The 13,635-nt window shown below is 35.6% G+C and overlaps 1 protein-coding gene across 1 annotated transcript in view; it reads right to left on the bottom strand.

Annotated features, from left to right (window-relative positions):
* LOC122815403 (thymidine phosphorylase) overlaps nt 1-13,635 on the bottom strand; it is a 381,517-nt gene that overhangs the window by 81,233 nt on the left and 286,649 nt on the right. Inside the window, exons 6-7 of the mRNA XM_044087870.1 lie at nt 4,031-4,149; nt 3,378-3,540 (exon numbers count right to left, since the gene is read on the bottom strand). Of these exons, the coding sequence (XP_043943805.1) occupies nt 3,378-3,540; nt 4,031-4,149 (282 nt within the window). The remainder of the gene's footprint in view (nt 1-3,377; nt 3,541-4,030; nt 4,150-13,635) is intronic.

Below are 13,635 nucleotides of genomic sequence, written 5' to 3'. Positions count from 1 at the left end.
TGGGCCTGGCTTCTTTAACCAAGTGACTTATCAACTAATAATAGGATGTATTAGAAAGTGCAAAGAATTATTAGCAAAATGACACTAAGATTGTTAATCTAGAATGTCCTTCTGTAGAGAAATTAATCAATGAATTTGTCACTTATTCATATTTTCATATTTATGTTTACATTTTCTTAGATGTTCTATGTAGTATTGAAAGGTATGGTGTGAAATGCCACGGTGAGAGACAGGATAATTCATTGCCAATGTCCATTTATATCACATTATACATGAGATATTACTAGCTGTTTGTTAGTAATTAAGAAAATAAACAATATTTCCATATGTACTTAATACTTCAAAAACCAAGTGACTTGCAAACTGTTGCAAGACATCAAATGAAATCTTAGATGCCCTTGAAGAAAACTTTGATACTTGCACTATAAGTTGTACAACTTTAGAGATATTTTGTGTTATTTATATTGATAATTATAATTTAACATTTGTTTGTATATTTCTGTAAATATCTCAATAAACATGCACTCATATAGGAATTTCCTGTTGTCATGTGAAACCTTATATTTGATTAATAAAAATGCTCTGACAATATATTTCTAGGTAGTACAGTTTCCAAGATATGACAAATTGTGAAAGTTTAACAAAACATATAATCTGGGGTCTGTGTGCATTATAACATATCAAGTATTTACAGGAAGACTATGAATACATTGACTATCATCACTGTAAAGGCTATGTCTTACTGATAACCTTGCTATTTGTACAGCTTTAATAGCTGTTATTGTTCACAAATTATTTACATGTGTTTATCTTATGCTTCTTAAGTTGTTTTTTTCAGAAAATGCTCTGGAATGCAAACTATGTGCAAGCTGCCAAAGGTGTGAAATTCCACATCACATAAGTGTCAATGAGTTAAACAAACTTAACAACTGAGGAAGGCTATAGATGCAAAAAGAAAAACAAGAATAATCCTGTAAAACATATAAGAAAAAACTAGACAAATTCCTAAAAGGAGCGCTGATGTAATAACCATTAAAATATAATAGATTAGAAGGTAAATAGCTGTTATGACAAAAGGTGGAGCACTTAGCTTTCATTATTGACATCAGAGTCTAATGAAATCTGGAGGTAGCTAGCTGCATAGTTACACTACAGGAGGGAAGAACTGTAGGAGCTTGAGGTGGGAGCACTTGGTTTGCCAATCTGGATCCACATGTGGCCTGAAGACCTGTTAGTCAAATCAGATGAAGAGGATGAGTAGCATCACTCAGCCTCCATTCTTGTAACTGTAGGCAAGGATTGCATGTGTTGATCAGCATCCTAATGAACAATGATGCTAAGTACATTGTGACAATCAACTCATCTTCTTTAAGTTGCAGGATATGCCTCATTTCCCCAGCTTGGGCATACATTACACCTACAGAAGTACCCCAGAATGGCTTTACCTATCACTTAGAGGAGTAACTAGCTACCTCCCTCATAGTCCTTCTGTAACCAGAATAAACAGCTTTCCCTACTGTAACAACATTTCAGAAAATAAAAGCTTTAAGATACATTCACGACCTAATCGTGTGCAAGATTATACTGGACAGTGTGCTACTAAAGAGGCTGTGAAACTAACAGGATAGCTTGATAAAGGGTTATTCATATCCATTTTGTGTGACTCAGACAGATGAACTGTGTAAAGATTTTTTACAAAGACATGACAAATCCTTCAGAGATCACATGAAGCTGGTTATTTCCCTCTTTGCAGTGGGAACTGTGATTTGGATTGTACTCTTCAGATGGGTATGGGCTCCTAGATGACCTGTGCAGAGCTAAATGAATAATGCAGAGGATTTCCATGTGGTATGATGTATTATACAGCAGCATTCTCTGCTCTGCCAAACTCTTCTATCATACCAATCAGAACTCCATAAAGTTATTAGGCTTTATTGACATTAAACCAGAGTGCAATGTATTTGCATAATATGGCATGGAGAGAATCTGGTGTGCTTGTTTGTACTTTATACTTCATCAAGATGTACTTTTGCACCCCTTACTTTACTTAACAGGATCCAGGAAATCATATTCCATACAATGCTAATGATGTTACTCAACTATTTTATACTGAACAGCACAACAGCACTTCTTAGAGTCTGCACACTAAGATGCAACAGTTACCATGGTGCATACTCAGCTATACCACTGTAAATCCCAGACCCAGCTCTGTAGTGTTGCCTATTATTCACAGGGTGCTGTGGATCCCCATCTGTGTACTAATTGCATACCTAGACTCCTGCAGATACACAGTTTTGTATGACACTACTCCCCTGGATGTTGCCCCCTTTAAGATCTGTGTTGGGCTCTAGTGCATAATTTGGGTGGCACACCAGTGCAGCACAATAGGACACTATGCCTATGAACAGTGATCTGTATAGCTTCACTAATTTTGGAAGCTGTTTATATTTTTCTCAGTTGAGCTTTTCCTTTACTATATGGTACATGTTTCATTTGAAATTACACTCTGTAGAACTTAAATACTGTTATTAGCTTACATTAGGTTAGATGAATGAACCTGAATTGCCATATATACTGTCAAAATAAAACTTAGCTGTCTTTTCTATACCTTATAGTAATAAATGGCTCCTTTATGTCAATCGATGAAAAAAACTGCTAAGTAAAATATTTGCCAATTAATTAATTAATTACCAATATTAAATACACATGCACAATTAAATTGTCTTAGTTATTTTAGTGAGAGCACATTGATACCAAATTTTGTGATATTGAGACAAAGATATGATGGAATATTTGACAGGTTAGTGACCTCAGAGCTGATTATATTAAGTTTGGGGATACAGGCAGCTTTGTTGGGGGAGCTGTTTTGTACTGAAAAATAGTTCAAGTCTGAAAATTGTGCTGAACCTATTAGGTTTGATACACATTTTTAAGGAAAGTGTTTTTGAGCTCCTTCCATTGAACTAATTTCTCTTTCTGCTCAACTAACAATATTTCATGTATGAAGTCTAAAACAAAAAAAAACACAAAAAAGAAATACATTCAATTTTGAGAGTAATAATATTTCTGCTCATTTATCTTTACAGTACAGTAACTTAATGGATGGATGATCCATCAGCTATAATTGTTTCACACCTCCATGTGTTTAAATAATGCACCAGTAATACAAAACTCATAGGCCTTGAGTCAATATGTCCTGATATTAATTGCAAAATAATAAATCCACAGTTGTCATTTGTACAGATGTCTTGGGAAAACTATCATTTTATATTGTTTAACACACTGTAGTTCTGCAGAAAACCCAAACAGTCTCATTTATTACCTGTAACTGTAAGACTAAGATGAGAATTTCCTAGTTTAAAGTGTGTCATTTTTACCTAAACATTCCACTAACTCTCTTAGATCTGCAGGTCCTCGCCCTTTCAGACATTCAAGGGATTCTATCACTTCCAGTGAGTTTCCAATCTTCTGACCAATTGGGCTGTCCATCTTGCTAAGCACTGCCCTTGTATGAATTCCAAGACATGTACCAGTTTGGATCTAATAACAGAAATTTACTTCATGTATTAATTTATAAATTACTGAAGCACTTCTAGCTTAATCAGCAATCTGAAACTCAGTATCAAAAACTGCACAAAGTGAAAATGACATCTTCAGGTATAATCTATAAAGCTTCTCAACAGAACCAGCAACACAGTTAATTTGAGTAAAAAGCTAGACATCCTCTCTAAAATGCTTCATTTTTGCAGCGATGTGACTTTCAAAACTAATTAGTGTTTGTGACTTAAGAGAAGTATCAGTAAACAAAAATTCTGGGTACCTGCAGAATTATGTTACATTTTTTTTTTGCCCAGGGAATCTTTTCTCTGTGTGCACATAGTACATTACAGAATTTCCTATGTGCTCATGTTTTCCTCCATATTATAAAGTACAAAAAAACTCATTTTTAATGCTATGATGGGTAACAATTTAAACCTTTTTTAATGAAAACAAACACATTCATTGATAATTGCTGATGTTTCCTACTTACCAGTGATCTTGCCAGGGTCCGAGCACTTTCCCTAGTTTTGCAAATTGCCGCACTGCCGTATTTCACATCAAGAACCAAAGCAGACAGGGATTCTGCACCTTTCTTAGACATGATGGAACCTAGAGGATATTTTACACAGTTAACGTGTTGATGCACTTATCTATTCATTAGTTATCTATTTAGCTTTCTTTGTTTTAACAGTCTGTTCATCTAGGCAAACTGGGTAAAGCCCATTTTCAGGGGATTCTCAGGAAGAATATCTCAAAACACAACACTATGTTTCTATCTAGTTAGCTAGCTAGCTTTCTGTTTTATCTGTCTATCTATCTATCTATCTATCTATCTATCTATCTATCTATCTATCTATCTATCTAACCCACGCATGTGTATATAAAGATAGGCATTTTAAACATTTTAAAGTCATCTTATCAAAAGAAAAAGAGCTTATCTAACACTATAAAGAAAATAATGACAGAATAATCATATAGCAATTTGAGTACAATATTGATATTGACTGGAATCAAATGGCCAGGAATCTCTGCTCCTACTGGGACATCTCTGATTAAGTTTTATGTTGGCAGGGAGCAATAAGGGAGACAAGAGCAAATAGCAAAGAGCATGAGTTATGACAGCAGTATAGTGAGTGTGTTGATGAGTGTTTGTACAGCAACATAATTTTTCTGAGAAGAAGTGCAAATGGTCTCTGCACTTCTTCCCACGTTTATGCAATCATGGAGTTGATATTTTTATGTTTGGGGGAATGGGAGTATTCCTACAGCTTTGAGGTTCTCTGAAAGTGGTTTTCAGTGGTTTGGTTCTGTGGTATTTTCACTCACTGAATTTCCTAAATGAGTCTGCATGAATTCATTTGAAGAGTCAGTTAAAATTATTTTTGCATGGATTAAATACATAACAGTCATTCCAGCCTGATAGTACAACTTCTTCAACAGCTGACACTGAAAATTTGTGAGCTGATATCACTGAAAAAGAATACAAATGAAATTATTAAACATGTAGAAACAGCTGGGTTTCCAGCAATTTGGATTTAAATCTATAGCCTCATACATCCCAATCTTGCCCAATCTTGGTTATACTGGCCGAACTAAGATCTTCCAACTGTATGCAAATATAAAATTATGCTACAAATGTGGATAATACTTCCACACCTACATCTTTAGAGGAAGTTATCAATGACTATACTTTACTTCCAGATGATGACTGTACTCCCTTTTTAAATACTGAGACTGTGCTTGAGTCTAATCCAAATCCATTTGGTCACACTGCTTCATATGGACAAGCAAAACCTTCTGCTAATATACATAATAGTTATTTTACAAATTGTAGAACTCTAATTTTTGAGTTAGAAAGACAATTATTTAAACTTAAAACAAGTGAATATAAGATATTTTATTTAAAACATTGTATCTTTATACAAGTTCCTTTTGGGTTAAGAGTTTCTAAATTCCCTAATTGTATTACACTAAACAATGAGTTATATAAAAGTTAGTTATTTAATAGCACTGGTAATGAAGCTATGAATTTGCTAGTATAAGAAAACAAAGTTAAGTGTTTTAAGAGATACTGTTAAAAATTAGATTGCAATATTAAAATACATTTTTATTTTGAAAGTTGTAAGACTGTATACAGTGATATTGCAGTTAGGACTGATTGTGATATAGCTACTGTCATTAATCACAAAGAGAAGTCAGCAAGAGACTCAGAAATATACTTCAATGGAGTTGCTTATCCATAAGACAAGCTCTTTAAATTTAGTGGTCCTTGAAAGAAACTGATAAGACTGTAGTATACTGAAAATAACTTGAAACAACTAAAGTGAGACTGGAAGAAAAGTCTTTATTTGTTGATTACCCACACTTGTGCTTAACAGGTGCCAGTCTCTCCTTTATGGGCCAAGTCTTTTCATACTATCACAATAAAGTCTGCACACTTTGTAGTTCGGTTAGTGATGATTTATTAGATGTTAACAATATCTGAATACTGTTTCCAGTAACAGTGCTGATAAACAATATTAGTCTGTAGAAATTCTAGAAGGATTGATAACAATATATCCAAAGTTTCTGCATGTATATTCTGATTCTCCTTAATTATATTAATCAAAACACTCTTTTCCTCATGAATAGTATGTATATTTGATCTGATTTCTGTACTCAGGCTCGAGCGCCTGCACTGCTGTCCAAAAGCTAACTTCCTTTCTGGAATGCTAGATATTTAATCTTTTCTGTATGACAGTCTGAACTAACGTACTTTCTGACTTCACTGACTATGTCTGAAGTATATTCTTATAATACCAAAAAATCCTGCAATGTTTTGCATGCCTCTTTACCCTTGGTTTCCCAAGCTTTGTCTTGCATGTGCCTTACCCAGCATTCCATTGAAAGTACATATTTCCCTTGAGAAAGGAACATTCCGTATTTCTGTATTTCTGCACATCTCATAGTTTATCTTTCCTTTCTATTGAATTGTCTTTCCCTGAAACTAAATGCATACATGAAAACACAAGTCTGACTACATTTTTAGGCCTGTTATTCTACCTTACTGTACTATAGTGAATTCACTAAGAATACCCTCACTCCTAACAGTTCTAATACTGACTTTGAAGGAGGACTGACAGGATTCTGTCATATCAAGCTAATGAAATGACCAATTTAACTGAGTAGTTTGACAAAGATTTTCCACAACTTTCAAATATTACTAACACTACTAGTACAGAAAATAAATGTTTTGACTGTTCAACACAAGATACAAACTGTGGAATCTACGGTGATCTCTCCTCCCCTTTTACAAATGGTAAAATGGAGGGGGAAGACAGAGGTAGAGGAAGAAGGACTTCATTATATTCTGCCCAGATATTAACTTGAGCAACTTTGTTCTGTAACATAGACATTTAGCTGTACTCAATCAAGGGTTTACTTTTATTCCCTCTATTAGAGCTAATGTTATTAGTACAGTCAAAGATTTCAAGTTATTTCTTTGAAAACTTAATTTATATTACATTTTACATGATGTTAAAAATATTATTACAGATTTGTCATATGCATTCAGAAAAGAACTTTCTGATATTTGTGAATAAGAAATTAGAAATTTAGATAACAAGTCTCCAATCAGAGAGTTGTTTTTAATCTTAACAACTAAAGAGAGAGAAGCACTATTGGAATTAAGAAACAAAACAAAACAAAAAAAATCTTAGAATTACGAAAGCTGGTAAGTGTAGTGATATTTTCCTTATGGATTTGAATAACTACTCTAAGAAGCTGTTAGATATGCTAGCTGATTCATAATATTATGAACAAGATTCCATTAATACTATTAATCAACATTTTTAATAGATATGTGCCTGCTTGATTTATTACATCAAGGACTGATAATTTAATGCAGTTTGAATTTTTAAAAGCTGATTTTCCTAAAATGCCACGATTTTTTGGTATTCCAAAAATTCATAAAAATGATAAAGTCCTACCTTTTAGACCAATTATTGCAACAGATTATAGTAAACATAGACTATCTCTGTGGATTTGGGCTCTATTCTGAATCCTTTAGTTCGGAGTTCAAAAGTTCTTTTTGAAAGATTCATGGCTATTATTGAGTTTGTTAAATCATTCATTACAAGTTTACTGGTAGAAAAAAACATGTTTGTTACCTTGGATGTGGTATCATTATATACTTGCATAGTACTAGATATTGGTATTGAATATCTTAGAAAATAATTATGCAAGTTCATTAGTTTAGACAATACTTTTGTTAACACTCTCTGTATACTTTCAGAGTTAGTTTTAGAAAATAATTGTTTTGTTTTTGATAAAAAATATTTTAGACAAAAGAGAGGAGTTGCAATGGGTGTTAGAATGGCACCTTCCTTTGCAAATATTATAATGAGCTGGTGGGAAACTGAAGTATTATGTTCCCACACTTTGTTTAATAAGATTGCTCCCTATCAAAGATATATAGATGATTTATGTCTTTATATTTATTTATTTATTTATTTTTGATGAGTTTGAAAATTTATTGCCTGATTTATTTATTTTTAACTTTCACTAAAGGCAGTCAAAATGACACTGTACATTTTTTAGCTATTGAAATTAAGTTGGACATTAATGCTAAATGGTTTTACAGTGATATTTTTAGAAAACCATCTTTCATGAATAATTGTTTATGGAGTGAAGATTTATCAAAGAAAATGCTATACAGGACAATTTATTAGATTGAGTCACTTAGTTAGTGATAACATTATGTTTAACAGGAAAGTTAACCACTTAGAAGTATTATTTGTTGAAAGGGGTTATACTGAAAAACATGTTGCATAAAGTAATTGCAGATGTTAATAATTACAGAAATACCAAGTTCTGTGCTATATTCAGAAAGGGGTTACAGAAAACCACTGAAAGTAAAGAAGACATTTGCAGGCTTTTCCTCTTATCTCTCTAGATTCTAATAACACTAGAACTGTCTTGATCAGTAAGTGGACAAGTATTGTTGGTAATCAAAACTTAACATCTGTATTATGAAATGAGCCAAAATTTATATATAAAAGAAAAAGAATTTTAGAAATGTATTTGAGAAGCTTATTAAACATAAGTCTTTTGAGAGATGTGGTATATTCCCCTGTCAGTGCTATAAATATTGCAAGTTTATTAACAAAGGTTCAAATGTTATTTTAAAACATTTAAAAAAATCTGGGCCAATAATAGGTTTACCTGTAACTCTGCTATGTAGGTTAATTACCCACCAATAAAAGCATGAAGGATTTTATATGAGTAAAACAACTAGAATAATTTTTTAAATAATATACAAGCAGTTGTTAGCCATTAAAAAGACTGATTTTATTTATGCTTTGGCTAAACACATTCAGCATTGTGAAAATTCCAAAACTACAATGGGAACAGAAACACTGTAGAGGCTGAATGTGAAAAACAACACTTTTAATGGTTACAGTGATCACTGTAACCATTAAAAGTGTTGTTTTTTATATTCAGCCTCTACCGTGTTTCTGTTGCTATTATATTTTTGGAATTTTTATAATAGTTTTTGTATCCCGTTTTTTTTCTTTTTTATCATTCAACATTGTAATGATGTTAAGAAAGCTATATTTTTTGTTTTGGATTTTGTGAATAAGAAATGCTTTAGTGTGGTCATTAATAATTCATTAGAAGTTAAAGAACTAAACTGGCAAATCTTATTGGCAGCAGATAAAATACTAAGTCTTAACAATAATGTCAACATAAAATGTTTGCTAAAAGCACAATATGTTTAATGTAAATGATAGATAGAGTATACAGTTTTTACTAGAATGGATAGTTTTACAAGAGTCTAAGAATACATCATATCAACAATGTTATTAATTGTATTAATAGCATTGATTATATTTATGGGTTTAATTTTGTATGTTATGTTTTTAAATTGCTAATTAATTATAGTCACATGATTAAATCAACTATTTAAGTGAGTCTTCTAGTGTGATTGTCAACTCTGATGAAGTTCTGTTAATTAAAACATGATTAAGTTGGAGCTAGATGAGGCCATACCCATTCGGAAGAGAAATGAGAGAGAAACTGAAATTTGCAATTTGTGAGGTTAGGTAGGATTTGTAGTTGTGTGGGGAGATAGTTCCACTGTTTAGCTAAGGAGTGGGATAGCAGTAGCTGGCCAAGTGGTCGTGTGGGCTTGTGGACTTGAAGGAGATTTTGTTTTTTGGATCTGAGTGAGCGGTTGGAAATGTAGGGTTTTAAGGAAGTAGCAAAAGCTGGGCAGTTGGCAGGGTTAAAGATAAGCTTGTGGGCAATGGTGACTTGTAGGTAGTTGGGCATTTCTAGCCAGTTGAGTGTGAGGTGGGAGTGGCAGTGGTGGGGATGAGTTTTTTGAGTTGGCTACAAATAAAGAAATCTTGTGGTAGCAGGATTCAAGTTTGGATCGAAGGCCAAGATGGAGACTGGTGAAAAGAGGGGCACCATACATAAGGCAGGGGAGTAGGAATGTGGATGACAGAGTTTGACGAGTAGAGGGGCTAAGGAAGTGGTTGTGCCTGTAAAAGAGACCTAACTTTTGGTGGGTTTTCTTGATAGTGGAGTGGATGTGGGTATCAAATTGTAGTTCATCAATAATGATGCCAGGAAGTTTGGTGTAGGGAACAATTTCAATTCAGGTGTTGTTTTGGCTTTATGTGATGAAAGTGAATTTGTCAATAATGGAGTTTTTGGAAGGGGAAAAATACATTAGTTTGGTTTTATTTGCATTTAGTGCCAGATGGTGAGACTGCATCCAGGTTTCTTTTTTGGAGAAGGCTAGTTGGGTTTTTGCTAGGAGCTTGGAGGGGGAGAAGGCGGAGCAGATTATTTTTGAATCATCTGCATATTGGATGACATATGAGTCTGGGATGGATTGGCGAACGTTGTTAATGAATAGGTTGAAGAGAAGAGGGCCAAGAACACCACCTTAAGGGACACCTGTGGGTGTAGAAAGGAAGAGGGAGGTTGAAGTTTTCCATTAGACAGCTTGTTGGCAGTTGGACAAGTATCTGGAAAACCAGGCTATGGTGATGGAAGAGAGTTGTAGGGTGGAGAGTTGGGATATTAGTAGGGTGTGCGAGATGGTGTCAAAGGCTTTTGACAGATCTAGGAATAGTGTGGATACAAACTTGCCAGATTCATGTTCAAGGTTTATGGTTTCAAGAAAGGAAAGAAGGGCAGTCATGGTGCTGTGACCAGGGTGGAAGCCAAGTTGAGTAGGGGAGATGAGATTGTATAAGGTTAGGTGTGCCATGAGTTGTGCTTGTATCGTTTTCTCTAGTATTTTAGAAAGAGGGGAAAGGATGGCAATAGGCCTGAAGTTGGTGGTATCAGTATTTTGCCACCTTTGTGTAGGAGAATGATGTAAGTGTGGCACCAGATAGAAGGGATGTATGATTCTTGTAGAGATCTATTTATAAGAATAGAGATGGGGTATGCAATGCTGTCTGCAGATTGTTTGAGGAAGGTGGAATGAAGGTTGTCGGGTGCATTGTAACAGGGTTTGAGTTAGAAGAAAAGTCTTTTTATGGTGCTTTTGGGAATGGGTTTGAGGCTGAAGGATGTGGAGTAAGGTAGAAGATTGGGGTGGTGGTTTGGGCTGGGGGATGGTGGTGAAGGAAGGGGGTGGGAAGGAAGCAGATAGTTTGGCTATGCACTCTATAAAAAATGAATTGAATTGGCTGGCTGTTTCAAGGTTGGAGAGGTTGGGGTCTGGGCAGGGGTTTTCTTTCTTGCCAGGATCCAGCATAGATGAAATGGAGTCCCAACATTTTTTGGGATTTGTTGAGTCCAATGATTGGAATATGGAGTAGTAGGCTTTGTATTCTTTAGTTATTAGTTTTTTTGCTGAGTTACATAGCTGCTTATATTCTAGAAGGGTGTTGGGGTTTTTATGTTTTTGGTATTGCTTCCATTCTTTGACCCTTAGGTGCAAGGCTAATTTAGTATATTTTGTTAACCATGGGCAAGGATTGGCTTTGATGCATTTGGTCCATGGGGGGGGGGGGCATGTTGATTGAGAAGGGTTAGGAATGTATGGTTAAAGTAGGAAATGGCATCATCTAGAGGAAGGGTTTTTAGAGGGGGACCAGTTAGTATGCTTTAAGCATTCAGAGAAAGTTAGAGGGTTGAAAGAGGATAGGTTGCGGGTGTGGATGTAGTGTTGTTGTTTATGCAGTGAAGATGGGAGATGGTCGGCGAAGGCTGGTAGGTGATTGCTGAGAGCATCAGGTAATGTACCAGTTTTGGTGATTAGGTCTGGGTGGGTTGTTAGGATCCAGGCAATGATGGTACCAGTGGTACCATCTTTATTTGGTCTGGTTGGAGATTTTATGAGTTGGGAGAAGTTGTACAGGTTGATTGTGTGGGAAGGGGTTTCAGAGTTGACTGTATACCAGTTGATGTTGGTATCACCGAGTATATAGGTTTCCTTTTTTATATTGGAGGAGAACCAGGCCAGGATGTTTTCAAGAGTTTTGATATTATCACTAGGGGGAATATAGAGGGCAGCAATACAAATGGACTTGTAGTTGTTTATTTTTAGTAAACCTATTATGATAAATAAATAAATAAAAAAAAAATAATTTCAGCATTGGCAAAGGTGGGGAATTTATTGGAATATGGAGTTTTGGTATGGAAGGGGGGGTAGATTATTGCTACCCCTCCACCTTTTTATGGGTTCTATCATTGCGCATGATTTGGAAACCTGGTGGTAGAATTTTGTTGTCATTTATGTAGGTTTTCAGCCATGTTTCAGAAACAGCAGTAATGTTGGGGTGGTTATGTGAGAGACAGGCATGGAGGTTAGGGATTTTATTTCTCAGGCTTTGTGAGTTTAATGTGGTAAGGCGAATGGACTTAGATTTTGTGGGTTGAGTGGAGTGTTTGGTGAGATTAGTGCTTGAGGAGGGTCCAGGGTTGGGGTAGATGTCACTGGCAAGGGAGAGAGAGATTTGGTGTAGAAGAAGGATTTGGTAGTGTATAGGGTACATGATGTTAGGGATATGGGTTTTTCTGGAATGAAATTGAAGAGCTGTGTATAGGGGGTGTTGGGTTGGGAAATATTTAGGTTTGAATAGATAGGTTGGATTAGGGGCAAAGAGTTCATGGGAGATGGATGAGTAGGATGAGAGGTGAGTTAGTTGGAATGGTGTAGTGGTGTGTGTGAGAGTTATGGCAAGGGTTGGGAAGAAGTGTGAGGTAGGTCAGACTACAGAAAGAGATTAGGAGGGGATATGGGGTTATAAAGATAGGAGATTTGAAGAGTGCTCTAGGAGGGGTGGATGCTTGCATGATGTAGGTTGATGGGTGGGAGCGGTTTTGTGTGTGAGGTTGTCACACCCGTACCCTAGCCCAGGAATCAAGGAGCCTCAATCCTCATCACTAACACCAGTGAGGGGCGTCTCATATAGGAGGAAAGGATAACAAATACACACAGTAAAGTGCAATTTCCCTTAAGAGCATACAGAGATCACAGTCAGTCTGGGGTTGGTCGCTCCCTTGCTCTCCAGGTCCCCAATAAGACTGCCCACTGGCACAGCTATAGAGAACAGATTTCAGCCTAGTGGGCAAGCTAAAACTTCCAGCACCCTCTCTGTCCAACCAGTGCTTCGTGTTCCTGCCCAAGTAGCTGAAACACACACACACACACACACACACACACACACACACACACACACACACACACACACACACACACACACACTTTGAGAATAGTTTATACAACCACACAGACCAGCTGTGCCCCTTTTTCCCAGACTATACGGTAGTACCAGCTGCCACAACCCACTAATATTTATCAGATACTCAAAGGCCCTTAAAAGGGTGTCCAATTATTACTGTGCAATATTATTATTCAATTGGTAGTATAGCCCACAGCTAAAGCTATTGGAGTAGCTTTGTACAAGTTTACCAAAGGCATGCAAGTACTCTAAAGAGCTTAAATTATCTCTACAAAAACAGCCACAGTTGAAAGGGTTTAAAATATTTAATAACAAATAGTCAAAACACAAGAAAATGCTTTTAATACACAATGCTAGTTAAGAGTTCAGAGATCACAGAGAAATACTTAAAATAATTCAGTAG

The sequence above is a fragment of the Protopterus annectens genome, chromosome 11.part0 (genome assembly GCF_019279795.1).
Source record: "Protopterus annectens isolate FY-2018-M chromosome 11.part0, PAN1.0, whole genome shotgun sequence".
Classification (NCBI taxonomy): domain Eukaryota; kingdom Metazoa; phylum Chordata; order Ceratodontiformes; family Protopteridae; genus Protopterus; species Protopterus annectens.
This window is presented reverse-complemented; position numbering and strand designations above follow the sequence as displayed.